The 21,496-nt window shown below is 34.8% G+C and overlaps 1 protein-coding gene across 9 annotated transcripts in view; it reads left to right on the forward strand.

The window, feature by feature from the left end:
- Window positions 1-21,496, forward strand: part of LOC123542017 (WD repeat-containing protein 49-like) — a 67,597-nt gene that overhangs the window by 39,151 nt on the left and 6,950 nt on the right. For 6 of the 9 annotated variants that reach the window (XM_053531049.1, XM_053531051.1, XM_053531054.1 and 3 more), the window contains 16 exons: window positions 1,418-1,519; window positions 2,109-2,220; window positions 3,183-3,206; window positions 6,952-7,049; window positions 7,525-7,589; window positions 7,827-7,986; window positions 8,775-8,953; window positions 9,723-9,887; window positions 10,254-10,369; window positions 11,323-11,453; window positions 12,590-12,714; window positions 13,077-13,151; window positions 14,635-14,679; window positions 19,139-19,304; window positions 19,972-20,106; window positions 20,848-20,999. In XM_053531049.1, the coding sequence (XP_053387024.1) occupies window positions 1,418-1,519; window positions 2,109-2,220; window positions 3,183-3,206; window positions 6,952-7,049; window positions 7,525-7,589; window positions 7,827-7,986; window positions 8,775-8,953; window positions 9,723-9,887; window positions 10,254-10,369; window positions 11,323-11,453; window positions 12,590-12,714; window positions 13,077-13,151; window positions 14,635-14,679; window positions 19,139-19,304; window positions 19,972-20,106; window positions 20,848-20,999 (1,850 nt within the window). The remainder of the gene's footprint in view (window positions 1-1,417; window positions 1,520-2,108; window positions 2,221-3,182; window positions 3,207-6,951; window positions 7,050-7,524; window positions 7,590-7,826; window positions 7,987-8,774; window positions 8,954-9,722; window positions 9,888-10,253; window positions 10,370-11,322; window positions 11,454-12,589; window positions 12,715-13,076; window positions 13,152-14,634; window positions 14,680-19,138; window positions 19,305-19,971; window positions 20,107-20,847; window positions 21,000-21,496) is intronic. The other 3 variants (XM_053531050.1, XM_053531058.1, XM_053531052.1) reach the window with 2 other exon arrangements.

A 21,496-nucleotide genomic window follows, 5' to 3' on the forward strand; every position in this document is an offset into this window, starting at 1 on the left:
AACTGTGTTTTTACTTTGTTTTTGTTCACTGTTTGTATTTATTTTAAGTTACCAAGTAAAATGTTTCTGATGAGTAGGTTAGTTCTTTTGTCGTATGACGTACATGCTCTGTCAGTTAAAGGGGAAATGCTTCAGCTATTGAAACATTCTAGAAGAGCAACTCAGAAATTTTAGAACCATATCAAGTTGATAATTTATAAGTGTATTATAAGTGCAGCTAATTTCAAGAAGGAATTAAAGCATTGTATATTCTGTGATAAATGATGGTTGACATGTGGGCCGGTGAGAGATCATTATGCCACATGACACTCACTGAATTTATTGTTGTTATTTTTAGTTCAGCATATATTTTATCATTGATGAGCATGTAAAAATTAGAGCATGTTAAAATGACAATAAATAATACCTTCTTGTGGTTTGTAGTCCGATATACCATTATTTATAGTCGAAATTCTTAAATATTTAACCACTTGGGCTAATGCCCTTCTGGCTCAATTCCTGCATATCTGAATGTTAAACTGTTGTAAATTAGATAATAAACAATACATTGATTTATCATTATTAAATAATCATATTTTGTTGGGACCAACATTGAAGATTTTTTTAGCTCAGCCTATATTTTATCATTGTGTTGTAATGAGCATGTAAGAATGAAATAAGCAATACACAATTGTTCATAGGCTCAAATGCTTAGATATTTAAGCACTTAGGTCCATGCCCTTGAGGTTCGATTCCAGCACATCTGAACTCCAAAACTGATATACAATGCATTGGTTATTAAATAATCATAATATTACTGTGGGACTAACATTGAATATTAATTTTTCATACATGTTCCACAGACTACACAAGTGTAACTTAAAAAAAAATAACTACTGAATCATTTTGTAATTACTAATAAATGAATGTACCGGTACTTTGAAAATTTTGGAAAAAACTGACAGAAACCATGTGCCGCTTTAAAACATAACATATATATATATGATAAGATTGATAAACCAACTATGTTATTTTTTGAGTTAGTAACTCCTATATGAGCCGTGCCATTGGAAAACCAACATAGTGGGTTTGCGACCAGCATGAATCCAGACCAGCCTGCGCATCCGCGCTGTCTGGTCAGGATCCATGCTGTTCGCTAACAGTTTCTCCAATTCCAATAGGCTTTAAAAGCGAACAGCATGGAGCCTGACCAGACTGCGCGGATGCGCAGACTGATCTGGATCCATGCTGGTCGCAAACCCACTATGTTGGTTTTCTCATGGCACGGCTCATATATGTTTTGATGAGCACCTGGCTTCTTTCTTCACAATCATAAGCTGGAGAAGCCGCCTGTAACTGTGCTGTTGTGTCATTAAACCCACCAAAATTTATAAATAAACAAAGGCTTAATTTAAAATGAGTGTTGTATGTTTTACAGAAACCTGTTTGAATGTGGATCTTCATCACATAGCGATAGGGAAATACAAGAATGTCACCTACACCAAATACCAGGCACATATAAAGGAATGGGCAAGACAAGGTGAGTGTAGAAATGTTCTAAAAGTTTCCATTATTGCAAGGGGTTTAGTCCACACTAGTGTGTGAATTTTTTTCAGATGTGGTATCCAGCTAGCTGGCTTTTAGGAGATATTGGTACTACAGACTCTTGGGAATCGGGACCCTTTCCCTACACTTATCACCAACCCCATTGTAAAAAAAAATAGCCAGAATCTTTTTAAAGTTTTGTACTATGAATACTGTGTCAAGTTGGTACAATGATTTGGATGGTGTCCAGACACAAGGTGCTTTACTGGTGCTTTACACAGATGCCATCAAGTGCATACAATTTATTGCTCAGTTGGGGCACCTGATGCCTTTGAATGACTTAATGTGTCTCTTTCAAACATTTGATAACATGAACAAATATACAATTGATCCCAGTCTCCAAGCATATAAAGCTGAAATTTTACACCAGTCTAAGATTGGTCAGTTTCAAAATTGCAGTGACAAAAAACAAATCAGATGCAGGGTTTTTTAGATTGGTCTTCAGTTCCAGCAACCTTTTTTTAAAAAAAAATCTGAGAACTTTGAAAAATAATTTGAAAACTTCCATTTTCACATGTTTTCAGTGAAGTACTCCCATTATCTAGAATGTTTTATCAGCTGTGCTACAAGCTCCACAAGGTCAGTTATGATTGGTTGGATGGAGAAACATACATCTGTCAATCAACCCACAAAACAGTAAGTGCCACATCTCTTGTGTTTTCTTGTTTCCACTAAGATGAATTAAACATTGAAATTGTACAAATGTTAGGAAAGGTGAACAATTTTATTTGTAGTGTTTGCTCAGACAATATTAAAATGTTTTAAAACTATTTTTTATTGGCTAATATTTTTCTTAAAGTCAAGTACTAAAATAGTTATTGTGGCATTATTTACTGTAACCAGAGAATATTAAATTTTGAGCCGCTCCATGAGAAAAACAACATAGTGCGTTTACGACCAGCATGGATTCAGACCAGCCTGCGCATCCGCGCAGTCTGGTCAGGATCTTTGCTGTTCGCTAACGGTTTCCCTAATTGCAATAGGCTTTGAAAACGAACAGCATGGATCCTGACCAGACTGCGTGGATGCCCAGGCTGGTCTGGATCCATGCTGGTCGCAAATGCACTATGTTGGCTTTCTCATGGTGCGGCTCATTTTACTTGGAATGTACTAACATTTTAACATTATTTTGCAGTTTCATTGATTTGAAACTAACAATTATATAATTTTGTCCCATTAAAATAGTATTTTTGTGATTTTTTATGAAGTTTATGAAAAAGCTGATTAACTTGTGTGGTGAAATATTCTGCTATTTTAATATCTTTGCTAGTATGAGAGTTTCAGATCCATTTTTATTTTATAGTTATTTGGTTTTAGTAGGGGAAAGGGCTTAAGCTAGTTATCACAGGAAAAGATAGCTCAGTATTTGGACAAAAAGAAACAAAAGAAAATAAAAAAACTGTTAAGTCAGTTGCAGAGGAAAGCTATAATTGTAATTTCAAAGAAATTTTCTGAGGGAAAAGGTCGCAAAATGGCCCCTACCAAGAAAAAAAAATCTTGTTAAGTAGACCGTGTGTGGAGATAATTGTATTGAGATATACCCTAGATTAAAAGTCTGCATTTTGAAATTAACATGAAATTTGGATTGCAACTTTTAGCTCCTGGAGAACATATATACCAGGGTAGGTTTGGATATATAGGCACTAGACAGTGTGTGAGAGGGGAAATAAAATGCACAAATCTATGGAAATATTTTAATTCTTGTAAACTCAGTAAAGGCATACATACTTTAATATCTTAATTTGGTCGCATACCATTAGAACCATTAATTCTGGAAAAAAATATATTAAAATCAGCTGTCTGACTCGGTGTTAAAAATTATTTTCATCAAAGATGCTGAGATACTGTGAAATCATTAATATTCATGAGGAACTAATTTTATTTGATTTCGTTGTTGTGTTAATCCGCAAAAATGAATCTGAATGAACAAATAAAATTTCTGTTAACTTTATCTTCATAAGTTGAAATCTTTAATTCAGATCCCTGCAAAATAACTGTTTTGGTTAAAACCATGAAATTAATTGAGCTTTTTCCCCCTTCCAGCTGTGAACATAGATTACTAGTTTAGTATACTTGTACATAATTTTGTACATTCATATTTATCTATGGAAGAACAACCTCAGAAGTATGATAATTTTGCATTGTTACAATAGAATTCTGTGTAAAGTAGAACTCTGTTGTAACAGAAATAGATTTGTGCATTTTAATTGACTGTGTTGGTTACTTATGTATAAAGTATACAGTGTTGTACTGAGTAAAGTATGGCAGACAGTTTATACAGGAACAAAGAGACTTGACAATGGCTGTTTATTATAATTATTATTTTTTTTATAAACATGAAAAATTAAAGAAAATTACATTTAGCCATTTGGTCAGTAAGATACATGTATAAATGATAAGTGTTAGAAAACACTTATTAACCAGGTTTTTCAAGGGTTTTTAGGGTCATCTGTTACTTAAAATAGAGAAGTTACTTAAAATAGAAAAACACTTCGCTCAGTAGCTCCAGTTGCAATGGAACTTTGTTTGTATGTATGTAGCTAATAGGAAAGAAAGGTTTGGGGATTTTTTTGCCGCTAGAGTCAAGGTCACTGTTAGGTCATTTGTAGTAAAGAAAATGTTTGAAAAACCTGGTTTTCGGGGGGAATTTCCACGCCTGTTGTAAAATAAATTGACTCAAAAAAGATTAACATTACATAATATTGTAACAGTATTTCCATTCCTGTATATGCTATATAAATATTGCAATATTTATGCTAATTACATTCACCCGATTATAGAAACTTTAGCAAAGAGAAAATTTCTAGTTCTGTAATAGAAATATTATATTACCGTATCTGTTCTGAAAAAAAACACTATCATTGACTCTTGTATGTGATAAAGTTTTCAGCTGGGTTACAAAATAAAAACGCAGGAAATGGTACATAGTGAATTGGAAATTTCAAACTATGGTCAGACGTTAATTATTTGGTGTAACTTTTTTAAGTTAAAAAATGAAGCAATATTCCTGCATAAATTATATCTCCGGCAAGTTACATGTTCAAAGGGAAGACAAAAAATGTAAGCAATAACTGTACGCAGTTTAAAGATGATCGGGTGAATGTACATGGAAAGACTTGGATATATTCTGCTTTTACACATTGTTGGGTTATGCACTCTGTATATATATACAGTTTATCATGTGAAAAGAAATTCAGTACAAAATAATTAGAGGTTATTATATAGGGCTGCTTTGCCATAAGGTAGTTTTGGCATACTAGGAGAGGTTTTGCCCTGGGACCAATACCAGACCAGTTACCTTAAGGCACAACATCCCTGTTTTTTATAACTTTTTTTGTTGCATATGTTCCACTCTGATGTTTTATTGAAAACCAGATTTAAAGAAACGTATTATATTGTCATTGAATGTTCATGTATTACGAGAACATCGGTGTTGTCCGAGGTCGGCATTAAATCTCCCATATTGAGGGTACGCATGCATTAAATGTACAATATTAAACCTACGCTAAACCTAACTATTAACCTTTAGTCAGTATATTGTACACTCAATACGTGCGTACATCCAATAGTGGCAATTTAATGTTGGCATGTTGTCTGATGACATTGACATCATTTCCTTCCAAATATACACTATTTGTGCATTCTATGGCAGTAACTAGTTTCTTGTGTCAGCCTGATTTATATGTGGTAGAAGAAGAAGCTTGTAAAACTGTGTAAATTTGCCATGTTTTCATTTGTAAAATAAATGTTAGTTTGTAGAATACATGTCATCCTGTCAGTCGAAGTATAAAATATGGATGTTTTGCACATCTGTAAGTCTGTCTGATATTGTTGCAAGTGTGCCAAATATCGATATCTGGCACACCATGTCACAAGACCTATCATATAGGCCTCATGCAGCTTTTATATGATTAAATTCTGTGCAAATTAGTTGCTTTATTTAGTGACATGTGCAAAATTCTAGATGTAGATATAGTTTGATCCATCATGAGGAGGAGGCTCACTGTGAAATAAGATATTATAAAATCAAAAATTTTTGCAAGGGATTTATTTAACTGTTTATTTGCTTGTTGTACCTAGTTGCAAAAATATAAACATTCGAAAGAGTTATTATAGGTATAAAGAATACTACACATGGTGCAGAAGTTAATACAGTATCACAAATATTACACAGCAATTATCAGTTCCAGTTTTAGATAGTTCAAACTTTACGCCGATAGTTCAAACCTTACGCCTTGCGAAAATATCTGATATAACGACGTAACATTTATTATTACTCTTACTTGTACAAATATGATGTGGTGACCTCTCTATTTAGCCATTTATTCAACAATTTTCATAGTCCCTATACTAAGTCCCAATACTAATACTTTATTAATTTTAGAAGTTGTATTTTTAAGAAAAATAGTTTCGAATTTCTTGTCTAAGGTACATAATAATGCACTAGATGCTGTGCTTATTAGAAATTTTCAGTTATATTTAAATTTACATAGATAAAGTGGGTAAATTTGTTTATTTTTTTTTTCAACCGTAATTATATGATTGTATAAATAAATATTTGATATTGAAAATTGATGAATTGGCACCAAGATTTAATTTCTATGCAGTTTTTGTTATTTTTGTGTATATGTGTATTGCACATTATTGGAACAAGTGTATTGCACTATTCTGTTGTAAACATTATATGATCCATTGTTGTAATAGATATATATTTTATATGTGTTATTTTATATATTGCAAAGTTGTGTTTCCTTTGTAGGTCCTTAAGTTTGACATTTTGATGTAATATTTACAAGAACTTAAGAACATTTACTTTTGAGATGTAACAGCCATGCTGTTTTGTATTTTTATACAAAATTATCAGTAGAAATTAATACCATTACATTCTCTAATTTAATAAATGCCCTCCTGATATCTTAATAAAAATATTTGAGCCGTGCCATGAGAAAACAAACATAGTGGGTTTGCGACCAGCAAGGATCCAGACCAGCCTGCGCATCCGCGCAGTCTGGTCAGGATCCAAGCTGTTCGCTATTAGTTTCTCCAATTCCATTAGGCTTTGAAAGCGAACAGCATGGATCCTGACCAGACTGCGCGGATGCGCAGGCTGGTCTGGATCCATGCTGGTCGCAAACCCACTATGTTGGTTTTCTCATGGCACGGCTCATTTTGTTTTAAAATTAATTTAGGTCATAAATGAATGCCAGCAGTTTTTTAGTTTATATTTACTAAAAAGAATGTAAAACAAACCCTTTTCTTTTAGGGCCTTAATTGATACCCACTTTCTGCAAAAATCTGTTCATTGAATGGCCACAAAAGTATATTTATTCTCTATTTGAATTATTAATTTGTGACTTTTAATTTTAGGAGTGCAACTTCCAAGAAGGAGATTCAACGTACATCCTCATTTACCATCCAACAAGGGGTTAATGCATTTGATTTTAGTGATCAGCTGAATCTAATCGGTTAGTTGAGTTTTATTATTTCATATCCTTTTTTAAAAAAACAACAACAGCAACATGTTTTTCTTCTTAGTTGCATTTTACTTAACGGCTGCTTTGGTGGAGTCAAGGTTACTATTTCAGATCACTTGCCTCTTGCCGATATGGGTTGGAGATTCTGCTTTGGGTGTTCAGAAATCTTTCATGTGAGGAAGCTATCATTAGCTGGTTTATGAAAGATTGTGGTTCTACCCAGATGCTCACCAATGTCTACAATAGTTCTCAGATGGTCCTGATATAGCCGACTTAAAAAGTCAGTGACATGCTCCTTGACTTTTTCAAGGGGCACCTTGGCTCTTCTTCCAATATATTAAAGCTTGAATGTTACTGTAACTATAGATTGTGTTAACATAACAGAGAGTCACAACAAAACTAGCAGATGCACAAAAAATGAGGGACAGTCATAAGTAGTAATGGTAATTTTGTTTCTGTGTTTCAGCAACTGCCGGAGTGAACCACCATGTGTGTTTGTGGAATCCTTATGTAGTCTCTAAACCAAACGGGGTAAAATTATTTTTTGTAGTTCATTATTATCTAGACTTTCAGTATAAACTTTTTGAAATTGTTATATTTACATTTAATAAAGAGAACAAAATGAATATTGATTATGATTTATTAATATGATTGTTATGATTTCAGGTCATTCATTACAAATTTCACATTGGCAGTTTCAATTCTTTCATATATTTTATATCAAATATCAGTACAAATGCCTACTTCTTGATTTGATATTTTCTGTAGATTCTTCGTGGACACATGGCCAGTGTTGTACAGGTTCAGTTTATCAAGAGTAGGGGCCAGTTAATCAGTTTCTCCAAAGACAAGGTGCTCAGAATCTGGGACGTCCAGTTACAAGTCTGTATACAAAGATTGGCAGGAATGTTTCCTAAAGGACCAGAAGGTTTGTTGCTTTGAAAATAGTTCTCATAACACAAGTGTTTGAAGGCTGTTCAGGTTCATTGTTTAAAAACTTGAGTATGGAGACCAGTCTCAGAATACAGCCTTGCCATTGGTTAGTTTAAAAATCATGCTGAGAAACAGCCAATCAGAAGCTAAAATTTTAGACTGGTCTCCAAACTTAGTATATCTAGAAGTCAGCTTCCAAAGTATAATGGAAACAGTACATTGTTATGAGTGTGTGCTAAGGAAAGTTCTGAAGTGCCAGTTGGAAGTCAAACAAGGTTTTGCAAAACTTTTATCAGCTTTTGTGTTAATAGCATAAAGTGGTTGTTCTGAAACATTCAGGATTTTATTAATTTATGAAGGGGCCTCTTTTTGTGAGTGTTTGCTGACTTTGAATGACTTGTACCTCACCTGTGACTGTTAGTTCAAGGGCCTGATTCATTCATGAAGGGGCCTCTATTGTGACTGACTCAATGAGTCATCTGTGGGTCTTCCTCCATCAAGAATAGCTCAAGTCTCCATACAACCAAAGATTGTGTTGGTGTGATGTTAAACTGAACTAAACACTCATTCATGTTCTGAGCCTTAACTTAAGAATTTTAAATTTCCTGTTTTCTCTTCTTTTTTTTAACCAGGGGAACTGCAAAACCATGAGCAATATTTCATTGCCATAGATGCATTTTACATAAAGTTAAGATAAATTGAATGTTCATTTCCAGCTGAGAATACGTGCAGGGAAAAAGTAAAGGTTTGGAATAAATATTGTTATTGCCATTTGTTTTCCAGTGTACAGTTCATTATTTTTTGACGAGGGCAAAGATCGACATGGTGTTGAACGTAACAGACTGTTTATTTCATTCAACTATCAACTCACCCTGATGGAAATGAAGGCCGAGATAAAAGACAGGATAATGTCCCATGAGAAGCCAGTTGTTGCAGCCCTCTATAATTCTGTTTATAATCAGGTAGGATGTTTCAGCTGCGTTTCAAATATGTGCTGTATGTATACTATTTTAAAGCTTCTCACAAATGTTGATTTTGGCTCATAGGGTTGGCAGCAGTTGTGTGTGATGCGTGTTTACCATACATGAAATAAAGATCAAGTTTCATTTTTTTTTTGGTGCTCAGTCCTAAATTCAGTCATTGGCTTAAAATTTATAACATTTGCTTTCATCAGTTATCTGTGTTTCATTCTGGAATGTTGTCATTTAATTTCTTGGGAACAAGCAGTAGCTGGACCCACTCTTTTGACTGTACAATTGAAATAATGTCAGCTTTGTTAGTATACATGTCAGTTATAGGAACAACAACTTTCGAACAGAATATCCAACTGAAATAACTCTTTTGTATATACTTAATCCCCCTAAATTTCACTAATTATTTCTTACAGTTCCCTACTAATTGTCTCCTTTAATAATGTGGGCACCTGTCATTAATAGCCAGCTTGTTTTTCCCAAAACCCAGTTTTATAGTATAAGCAGTCACATACATTAAGAAGTGCTCTACAGTCAAACTTTGTTCACTCAAACTCAAAGGAACTGGCAAAATTTGTTCAAGTTATCAGTAGTTTGAGCCATTGAACAATATACATGAAGGGCGTCTTTCAAACTATCGGAGTTTGAGCAAATGAAGTTTTACTGTATTTTAAATGATCACTTTTGCCCTTTCCCATGTCTTGCTGCTTGTAATGGGTTTAACTGTATATGGAGATTGTAATGTTGCTATTGGTTACAGGTTGTGAGTGTTTGTCAAGCTGGCACTATGGTGATGTGGATGATAGATACAGGTCAAAAGGTCAAACAGTTCAACGGTTGCCATGGCAGTGCAGAGGTCACATGTTTGACCCAGGATTCAACCGAGACAAGGCTGCTTACTGCTAGTACAGACGGCACTGTCAAAGTAATAATTTATCATAATGATCAGTGAAAGTAATTATTTACTATGATGATAAATGTAAGTAATAAATAACGATAGTGATAAATAAAAGTAATAATTTACCCTAATGATAAATAAAAGTAATATTTTACCATAATGATAAGTGAAAGTAATAATTTACCATTAAAGACCCACGTGAGATAATAGGTCTGAAACTCTCTTTATTACTAAGAGTGAAGTCTCACTAAATCTTGTATTTACCAAGAGATCTCATTTATTGATGAAGTTGCTCTTTACACAGTAAGCATCTAGACATTTGATCAGAGATCTGGATAAAACTAGATTCCATGAAAAATGACCAAGTTAGATATATTTTTTTCTACTTTTCAGATTTGGGATTTTAATGGTCACTGTTACCACACGTTAGATTGCTCCGGTGGACAGCCAGCTGATATTGGTCAGGTCCTCAGCTTAAAGAGAAGTGTATTAGCTGTCGGATGGGCAAAGTAAGATATTGTTTTATGAGATCCAGTAATGTATGTTCTGAGGGAAGGGCTTATATTAAAAAAAAAAAAAAAAAAGTGTATTTGTAACAAATTTTGTCTTTCGAAATTTGTTCAGTTTGCTTTACAGTGAAAATATGGGCATTTTTTGGCAAGTGATAAAAAACTTGCAGGGGCCTCTGTGGTGGAGTTGTTGTTAAGGTTGCTGATTTCGACTTACTTCCTCTCACTGCTGTGGGTTCAAAACCTCCCTTGGTGTGTAATATTTTACAATGTGATGAAGCCATCCAGCTCTCTTGTAGAAGATTGGTGTTTCTACCTGTGTTCCTGTCTATTCCTGAAATATTGCAGATAGGGACACCTGGGGTCTTCCTCCACCAGAAAAAGCTGGAATGTGTTAGTGTAATGTTAAATCCAGTAAGGTTACTAGGTTGAACACAAAACTATGAATCCTTCAGTCACGAGTGTGATCCCAGGGTGATAATTTGACAAAAAACAATGTGCAAGGTCACTCATTTGTCACCTCTGATTCATGATCTCAGTTTGAACAAGGATAAAACTATTGAAATAAATGGCTGTTTACACCCATGGGGCCTCTGTGGCCGAGTGGTTAAAGTTGCTGACTTCAGATCACTTTCCCCTCATTGATGTGGGTTCGAGCCTCACTCGGGGGTTGAATTCTTCATGTGAGGAAGCCATCCAGCTGGCTTACGGAAGGTCGGTGGTTATACCCAGGTGCCAGCTCTTGATGATATAATGCACGGAGGGGCACCTGGGGTCTTCCTCCAAAGCTGGAAAGTCGCCATATGACAAGTGTCAGTGCGGCGTTAAACCCAACAAAATTAATAAATGAATGTTTACTCACAAAAGAAAGAGCATGCATATTATTATCAGACAATATTTTAAGCAGCAAACTTGTCTCCTTTTATGATCAGATCCTGCATTTTATGTTTAAGGTATGTGACAGTGTTCAGAGACACAAGTTTCCGTGAGTTCCATGTGTTGCCGTCCGACTGGAAGGGAGGACAGGAACATACAGAAGATGTTTTATGTGCAGCTTTCATGCCTCCAAATATACTCGCTACAGGTTTGTTGCTTCTTTAAATGTAGTTTTTTTTTAGTAAACAGAGTAAAACATCAAGTTAGACCATAAGCAACAAGTATCGTTTGAGTCAGATGAGCAATATAGGGCCATCATGGCTCCCTTGTTAGAGTAAATTGATCAGTATTTGAAATTTAGCAGTTATATTTTAAATCTACATAATTATAATAATATTTTACTATAATCTTTGATGGAAAAATATCTAATTTGTTTTCATATACTCAGTTTGAGACCTTGAAATTTAGTTGGAGACCAGTCTAAAATCTGCAGCCTCTAACTGGTTACTGTGAAATCATTAATATTCGTGGGGGATTAATTTTCGTGGATTTCGTGGTGGAGTCAATCCATGAAATTTAATCCCAACGAACAAGTTAAATTCCCATTCATTTATGTTCAAAACTTTGAAATCCACGACTTCATATCCCCACGAAATTACCGTTTTGACCAAAACCACGAAAGTTCATGCCCACGAAATTTAACGATTTCACAGTAATCCTGAACATAATTCAAAATTAAGAGGACTTATAACATTGTGCAAGTCATATGGAGGCTCCAAGGCTATCAAGTTAAGTCGGACACCAGTCTCAGTTTGCAATCCTGCTATTGGCCAGTTACAAAACTGTGCTCAGAAGCATCAAATCTGATACTGGCACTTTGCAAGGGGGTCTTATTTCAGTTATGTAACCTTAGCTTGGGTCAGTAATCAAGATCGTAGTGTTAAATGAAATGGAGTACAGTTTAAAGCTGGAGTATTGTTGAATCTGAAACACATACAACACAAAACTGTTTTAAAAATCACATTCATATCTAAGCAGAGTTTTGAATAGTTATGGCTTATCCAAGGAAAGTTTTGATCAGTTATGGCTTATAAAAGTAATGTTTTGATTGGTTATGACTTACTTAGGCATGGATTAATTTAATATAGCTTGTCTAAGATGAGTTTTGATTGGTTATGGCTTATCTAAGCAATGTTTTGACTGGCTATGGCTTATCTAAGCAATGTTATGATTTGTTTTGGCTTATCTAAGCAATGTTATGATTTGTTTTGGCTTGTCTAAGCAGAGTGTTGATTGGTTAAGCTTCATTTAAGCAACATTTTGATTGGATGATGATTCATTCAGGTTCCTATGATGGTGAGATTGTGATATGGAATACAAACTCAGAACATTCATCTCGACATCTTACCCAGAGAATGAAGAAACGGACAAAATCCAGGAGCAGCACATTTGTTACAAAAACAAGAGAGGTATTTTTAATATTTTCACCATGCTAGCTATTAAAAGGTAGAATTAAGGCTTGAATTTTTAATAAATGCTTTTAGTCTGTTTTAAACATTTGATATTTTATATGTAATAGATTGTGGAGACTGTTGTTAGAGTTTGCTCTCTTAACGGGGTTTGAACCAGCAACCTCCATAAAGGAGTCATGTGCTATACCCCTGGTTTTCATATGCATATGGTGCATTTCTGTCCTGTTCAACATGGCATATTTCCTAGTAATTAGAATAAAGCTACGATCCTAGACACAAAACCATATGGTCTTCAAACACTACAAAACAAAAAATATAATTTGTATTGAAGGGCTGAAAATGTTTTTTGGTAATTTCAGAATACTAATGTGTCTATGATGTCAAGGAAAGCTTCTCGTGCCAGTCTACATAGCAGAGGCAGTGGAACAGATGAGGTACAGTTGATTCCACTTATTTGAATACTGGTTATTGGAATATTCTGCTTAATATACTCCTGTTATTTGAATATTAGGTTATGCAAATATCCGAAATCCACTGTATATGAACCTTTCTTGACCTCATTATATACGCTCCTTCCACCTCTATCTACTTCTCTTGTTGTCTACACTGTACCATTTCTCTTAATTTCTGTCTGTATGTCTAGTCTATAAAGCTTGTAATACTCTGAATGTACCTATTTCCCTCTGGCCTATGTCCCTCCATTTCTCACTCTGCCTTTCTGTGTTGAAGATTTGATTATTTTTGCTAATATTTGTGAATAGAAAACATAAGTAAGAATAAGACTTATTATTTGGCAGTATACTGTAAAATCATTTAATTTTGTGGGCATGAAATTTAATGGTTTTGGTCAGAAGGGCAATTTCATGGGGATATGAATTCGTGGATTTCAACTTTTGAACATGAAATGAATGGGAATTTTACTTGTTTGTTGGGATTAAATTTCATGGATTGACACAACCACGAAATCCACGAAAATTAGTCCCCCACGAATATTAATGATTTCACAGTATAGTATATGACAAATCAGAAATATGTATCAGTTGCCAAATATCAAGACTCCAGTGAAGAAACCCGTGAAATAGCTATCCAAATACCGTATATTTTCGCTTATAAGGCACACTCACTTATAAGACGCACCCCGACATTGGACATGCAATCTTGGGGTTTCTTTTTCGTTTAATTTCCTTGTAGTACAAGCTTATAAGATGCTCCACACCATTTGAACTGGAAATATGACTCCTAACAATGTGTCTTATAAGCAAAAATATATAGTATGAAACTCTTAAGGTGGTTAATACCTGCTAACATCTCTATACATGAGAAAATCAGGAAATTGTGTTATATTATTATTATTATACCAGATTTATATAGCGCCCTTTTCATGATCAATTTCACGTTCAAAGGCGCTTTACATAGTTCAAATGCAGCCACACAGGGCGCATAATTCATCCTCTACTAGTACAGACACAGAGCGATCTGACCAGACGGACAGAGTGAGACAAAGCTCCCACGACAGAGAGATCAGAAATCAGATACAGGCTTGTCCGGCTAACTTAGCCTAGCTCGTTGCGAATAGACAGCCTGGTTCTTTAACATGCCCAGTGTATAGCACTGATACACGCAAGGATTGCCTGGGTTCCTGACCAGTGCACCTCTAGTTGGGTGGGAAACACTGAAAAGCATTTCTGAAAATTCCCGAGCAGGTGCTGGGGATCGAACCCCTGACCTCAGAATTGGAAGGCCAGTGTGCAAACCGCTGAGCTATAGTAATACTATGTGTTTACCTGCAGAACTAAGAAACACATCAGGTGATTCATACTAACCTTGCAGTATCTGATTGGATAATAATTTCATTATGTTAATAGAATATTTGTTGCTTGCAAAAGGCTCATTTAGTTGTTCTTACATTCTGCTAAGGAAACACCAGTTTCTGAAGAAAAAGAACAACAATATGTAGAAGAGGTATGAACGGGTGACTGGCTTACATTTTTTACAAAAAAGTCCTACCTCCTTGCACTGGCTGTAGAATAATGCACAAAATAGCTGATCATTCTGTTTTTTAGCTCACCTGTCACAAAAGGTGAGCTTTTGTGATCGTGCGGCGTCTGGCGTTCGTGTGTGCGTAAACTTTTGCTTGTGACCACTCTAGAGGTCACATTTTTCATGGGATCTTTATGAAAGTTGGTCAGAATGTTCATCTTGATAATATCTAGGTCAAGTTCGAAACTGTGTCACGTGCGGTCCAAAACTAGGTCAGTAGAAAAATAGAAAAACCGTATGACCTCTCTAGAGGCCATATTTTTCATGAGATCTTCATGAAAATTGGTGAGAATGTTCACCTTGATGATGTCTAGGTCAAGTTCGAAACTGGGTCACGTGCCTTCAAAAACTAGGTCATTAGGTCAAATAATAAGAAAAACTAGGTGACTACTCCTGAGGACTAATTTTCAATGATTTCATTATGGTATAGAATTTTCTTCTTGATCATTAGTGTCAAGTCTGCTAGAAACACCAGTTCTCGAAAACAGAACACATATGTAAATATAGAACGCGTATGCTCATTACAAAAAGGTCATGTGGATGGCTGTAGATTATGCACCCAAATAGCTGTCTCTTGTTTTTTTCTTTTCTTGGTCTAGTTTTTAGTGGTGGTGCATTAAGTGGTTTGCAAATGGACGTAAACATTCATACATTAAATAGTGGCAAAACACTTAGCTTTGATTGATCGTATAGTTTTTCCCAACATTAATGTTGTTTGTAGGAATTATACATATGTGAAAAGAAGTTTCCTACTTTGAAGGAATGAAATTTCGTAGTTTTAGCCAAAAAATTTAATATTCTTCAATTTTATGTTAATAATTCTTCATTTAAATTTGAAAAAAAAGCTCTTGGTTGATTAACTGCTGGTAGTTAATTATCTCTTTTCATTAATCTTACTTATTTTAGAATGCTTAATTGTAATAGGTCTGTGGAATACAGATCTATTATTTTAATAATTACCTAATTCTGTTTTAATTTTAAACTTATCTTATAACGCTTTACAATAAAAAATGCTTTTGAGATCCATGAGTTTTTGCTACATAATAAAATAAATCTATTATTTTAATATTTACCTAATGCTGTTTAACCCTTAGCCTGCTGCAGGCGAATTTAACAGCCTTTGCAAACAGCTTGGAACCAGATCAGACGCCGATTAAATCGGCGTCTGATCAGGTTCCAAGCTGTTTGCTACTCTGACAATATTTCTTCCAATTTTGGAGCAAATTGAATGAACTTTACAATTTTAGCAGACGACATTTCCAGCAGACGACAATTTATCTAGGTAAACGTTAATAATTAATCCTTAAACTTATTTTATGATGCTTTACTTTAAAAATTGGCTATTTATGACCTGTGATTTTTCTAAATAATAAATTAAGAAAAAAAGTTAAAAAAATTTCGTTTTGTGAGGATATAGTTTCATAGATTTCAGTTTAGAAGATTAAATGAAGGAGAATTTAATAATTGAGCCGTGCCATGGGAAAACCAGCATAGTGGCTTTGCGACCAGCATGGATCCAGACCAGCCTGCGCATCTGCGCAGTTTGGTCAGGATCCATGCTGTTCGCTAACAGTTTCTCTAATAGCAATTGGTTATGAAAGCGAACAGCATCCGCGCAGGCTGGTCTGGATCCATGCTGTTGGCAAAGCCACTATGTTGGTTTTCACATGGCGCGGCTCATATTTTGTCATTGAGATTTAATTTCATGAATTTGTATTTAATCAAGAAATTGTGGAAAATTTGTCCACACAAGTATATAGTTAATGATTCTACAGTAATTGTAATAATTAAGTATTTATTATTTGGTTTATTATTCAGTTTTTTTAAGGCCTCTTTATTTCCATCTACATTACCCATTAACAGTATCCCTCTGCGCCTACATCAAATAAAACTTCATTGGTAAAATAAAATTTAAAAGCAGAAATAGAATAAATATGTAATTTGATTGGTTGTTTAGATTTTTTTTATAGAATGAAAACACTAGTTCTTTTGGTCCTGTAGTTGTGTTGATATTGCCTAAAGTAAAACACAACAGGATAACCTGTGTTAAACAACAGAGTCAGTGGTCCAGTGGTTAAGGTCACTGACATTGAATCATTTGCCGCTCACCATACTTGGTTCAAAACCTTACTTAGGGTGTAGAATTGTTTCATATGAAGAAGTTATCAAACCCAGGGCCTGTATTCATAAAGCTCCTAAAGAGAAAACTTAGGAAAATCCTTAACTTAGTAAAATTTACTGAACAACATAGCACAAAAGAGAAGTATAGACTTTATAAGATTTATTGATAATCTTCATTACTACGCCAAACTGCATGTGACTGTTTTGTTAGATGATCCAACTAACTCAACGATTATCCACAAAATGCTTTGGAAATTTTCCCTTAGTTAGTCCCTTAGGGAATATTTTCCCTAAGGAGCTTTATGAATACCAGCTCTGGCCTGCAGAAGGTCGGTGGTTCTACCCAGATGCCTGCATATGCTGGAAACTATGCCTTGAGGGGCACCTTCGGTCTTCCTTCACCATCAGAACCTGAAATGACATGTTCTTTGCCTTCGGATAAAATATTCTTACTTAATTGACTTTGCAGATAAATAACATATTTTACAACTCTTTGATGTAAATTTTTTAAAATAACAATTTAAGCATTAGTGGTCATATTTTTTACCGTATGACATAAAGTTACCATAGTAACAAATAAGCATTAGTAATCAAAGGGCAGAAGGATCAAACAGCAAGCTATGTTCTTTCCTTAATCTGTGGCTTGAGTTCTATTCTGAAATACCTAAACAAACATAAACATTATGCGGGTTATTTAGAAATGGAAGTTTAACTTAGAATAAGTTACTAAACTCTTTCTAAGTACAGTAAAACACCGCTCGCTCGAGGTCGCAAGGGGATGAGCAAAATGCTCGAGTTATCCATGGTTTCGAGCGACCCAAACATATTGACAAACATAAGAAGAAAATTGTTTGTTTTACCAATATCAATTGTCACCGCGACCATTTGTAGATTAAACGGTGATGCGTAATAATAACATGCTTGTGACATTAAAAAAAAACAACGTACTACAAACGTTATCTATGATAGACGTTTTAATACATAATTTGTAAATGGCAAACAACAGTTACTAGGACTTTTTATTTTTATTTATCAACAAGTGCATATCAAAATTATCGTCTCAATTTTATGAAAAGGCTACATTATTTCCTTCACTTGCATGCAAACAACTGCTGATTAAAATACTAAGATCTCATGACAGTCTTCTCGATCCTGCAGAAAAGAAGATTTAAGTAATCAGTTATTCATCTATATCTGATCAATAAAACTTTTGTTCACCCTTTTATCAATAATTAATCTCATTATCAAATCAAATATACTGACAAACAAACATTTAGGATAGTCGCGGAATAGACCACACAGTTCTCACGGTGTGTGAAAAATTTTAATTAACCAATAAATTCTGACCACCGAAGGTGTGAAAAATTTTTACACCTCTGCTCGAGTTTGCCAGAAGCAACAAAGAGTAAATTAATACACAGGGACCAGATGTCATGCTCGAGCGATTGAGTTATCGATGCTCGACCCAGCCGTGGTAATTTCGCATAGAAAATAGAAGGAAATTGGCTGGGACCACATGAATTGCTCGAGCGAGCCCGGGTACTCGAGTCATCGATGCTCGAGCGAGCGGTGTTTCACTGTATGTCTTGTGAGTTGGCTCCAGTTTTCTATGGAAATCCATTTTAGAGAATAAAAGAAGAGGATTCTATCAGTTCAGAAATTTTTGTTCAGCAAGTTCTGAACATGCTAAATATACTTGTTTTTAAATGCTTAAACAAAGGAACAGTTTTTAAATACATATTATTAAATAAAGAAACAGGTAAAACTCAGACCTTTGTCTTCTAAGTTTATCATATGTTACCTCCCTTTATTCTGATGTCACCAGTTGTAATAAAAGACAAGGGGAACAACTGTGTGTGAATTCAAAATGCAGGTTTTGCTCCTCATTGCTCATTGTTGAAGCTTCACAAAGGCTTATGGGTCTGCTTGCCTAAGCCTGAAATAGAGACTTTTCTGAAACGGTGTCCATATTAAGGGTCTTATGTCACAATTGAAAATTGGAAAATTGCTATATTGAATTTAAAACTGTGCCACTATGGTGCTAAGCACAATAGAACTTACTTAACTGAAAAAATGGCCATTTCTCAATTTGATTTTAATACTTTAAGTAGGGTAGAACTTTTTAATTTGATATTTGGATCAGTTTTCGGAGCATCAAAGCCAACAATATGCATGGTTCACAAGTTAGAAGTATTTCGACAAATCATTCTTTGTACACTTAATTTATAAATTCTTAATTTTTCCATTTTACCTTTCACAGAATGAGTACAGCTGGGCTATTTCCAAGTTGCTATTTTTAGAAGCAAGGAAAGGCAACTCTGCCAGTGGGTGTGCTAATTTAGTATCATGTGGTGGAAATGGAATAGTGAGGTTTTGGAACAGTTCCCATAATACACTGATGGCCGAGTTCACCGCTCATCAGCATGGTAAGACTTTTTTTATATAATTTTAATTTACTTCCGTCCATTACATACATGTCTCTCAGGTTGTGAATTTAATCCTCGTGCAAGATGTAGGTTTCCATGACGATTTGATAAAATTATTGTGTTTGAAATCATTTGTCCTCCACCTCTGATTCATCAGGAGAAGTTGGCAGTTACTTGCGGAGAACATGTTTGTACTGGTACAGAGTCCAGGAACATTTATTAGACAAACTGCCCGCCATTACATAGATAAAATATTGTTGAAAAACAGCGCCAAATCTGAAACAATAAAAAAAAATTACTTCACCTGAAAATAATTGTCTTGTTGAAATTATTCTACACGGTATCCATTTGGCCAAGTGTTTCAGGTCACAGATTTTGAATCATTTACCCATCACAGCTGTTAGTTTGAAACCTGGCTTATGGTAGGATTTTTTCGCATCAGGAAGCCATTCTGCTATAACGTTCTACCCAGGTGTTCTTGCATGGCTGAAATGATATCCAAAGGGGCAAATGGGGTCTTTGACTACCATTAAAGGCTAAAAAGTCACTGTAAGATCTAATATTGTGTTGTTTTGACTTAAGATCCAATGAAGATATAAAAGATTGCATCACCGGTAACTGCTTTATAAAGAAAGAAGAAAAACCTACTTTGCAATTTATCTTACAGCTGGTAGCATTATAATGGCCTCAGACAAGAATAATCAGTATTTGGTGACCGGAGATGTTGATGGTGTGTTAAAAGTCTGGGAGATTTTAGAATATGCTACACATTCAGTTGATCAACCAATCACAGAACAACCACGTAAATATATTTAATTAATTGAAATCTTGTGTGTGAATTTGTAGTATTTTCTCAGTTTAGCTAAGTAAGCATCTGATATGTCAAGTTTCCAAAAGTTGCAAGTTCTCAAGTGGCCTATAATACTTATATTTGTCTATGCTGGATAGTGTTAAATTTTCAGATGACACTAAGTCTTGTATGATTTTTATAATGTTGTGCTATACATACATGCACAAGTATTAAAATTGCAGTGTTATATCTAGTACTAAAGCATCAAATATTTGAAATGACTTTTAGTAAAAAAACCCAAAAAACATAGTATTGAGCATAGTGTGAAGTCATCAATTTTTGTGAAGTGTTAGGATGTTGTAGTTTGTCAACAATGCAGTGTTGTAACTTTCTGTCACTGTACCTACTATAAACCATTTATTTACATGTTTTTTACACCATGATTAATCAACCTGTCTGTGTAGTTTCTTATTTTATTTTTCGCCTGCCTGATTAACTCAATAGGGAGAGTGCAAATCTATGGATCAAGAGGTCATATGTTCGATTCTCTGGCAAGGGGTATGTTTTTCGTGACTATTTGATAAAAGGCATTGTGTCTGAAATCATTTGTACTCCACCTCTGATTCGTGTTGGGAAGTTGGCAATTACTTGCAGAGAACAGGTTTGTACCAGGAGCAGTGGTTAGGTTAACTACCCGCCATTACATAACTGAAATACTGTTTAAAAAATGGTTATTTTTTTAAATCCTTTCAGCATTACGTACACAGTTCCAGCCTCACCAGGACATGATAAATACTCTAGAACTGTGCGAGAGAAATGAAAGACTTATCATAATCTCAGCTTCCTCTGATTGTAGCGTGTCTCTCTGGGATGTGCATGGAAACAGGATAGGAACTTTTGGCCAGGTAAAACTGCAAATTTTTATAAACAATTTGAGTTTTTAATTTGACTGTAGGAAGTACTTATGATGGGGGTCAGCATCCATGTCCACAGCTAGCTTTTGGTGCATTTTCACTCATTGTCTGTTACTACTAAATGTATATCTGTTACTACTAAATGTATTCGATTCTTATTTAAAAATTCATCCACATCATATTTCTGAAGGTCCATAGGTACAGTGTGCCCAATCACGTGATCGCGCTACATCATTTGAGCTCGAAAGCGAAAGTAGAAAAGGTAAACAAAAAAATATAAATCAGGGCGTAAGTGTTTTATTCAATATATTGTATTAATATCATGCACATGATTCGAAACCTATTTGAAAGTGCTGCCCCCGGTACTATGATTTCCCTACCAAAACCTTCTCATTTTAACGCTATTCCTGTTCAATTGACTTGCAGTGAGAACACTTCAGAGCGCACAATGTCGAAAGTGGTTGAACAGGAATAGCGTTAAAACAAGA

The sequence above is a fragment of the Mercenaria mercenaria genome, chromosome 19 (assembly GCF_021730395.1).
Source record: "Mercenaria mercenaria strain notata chromosome 19, MADL_Memer_1, whole genome shotgun sequence".
Classification (NCBI taxonomy): Eukaryota; Metazoa; Mollusca; class Bivalvia; order Venerida; family Veneridae; genus Mercenaria; species Mercenaria mercenaria.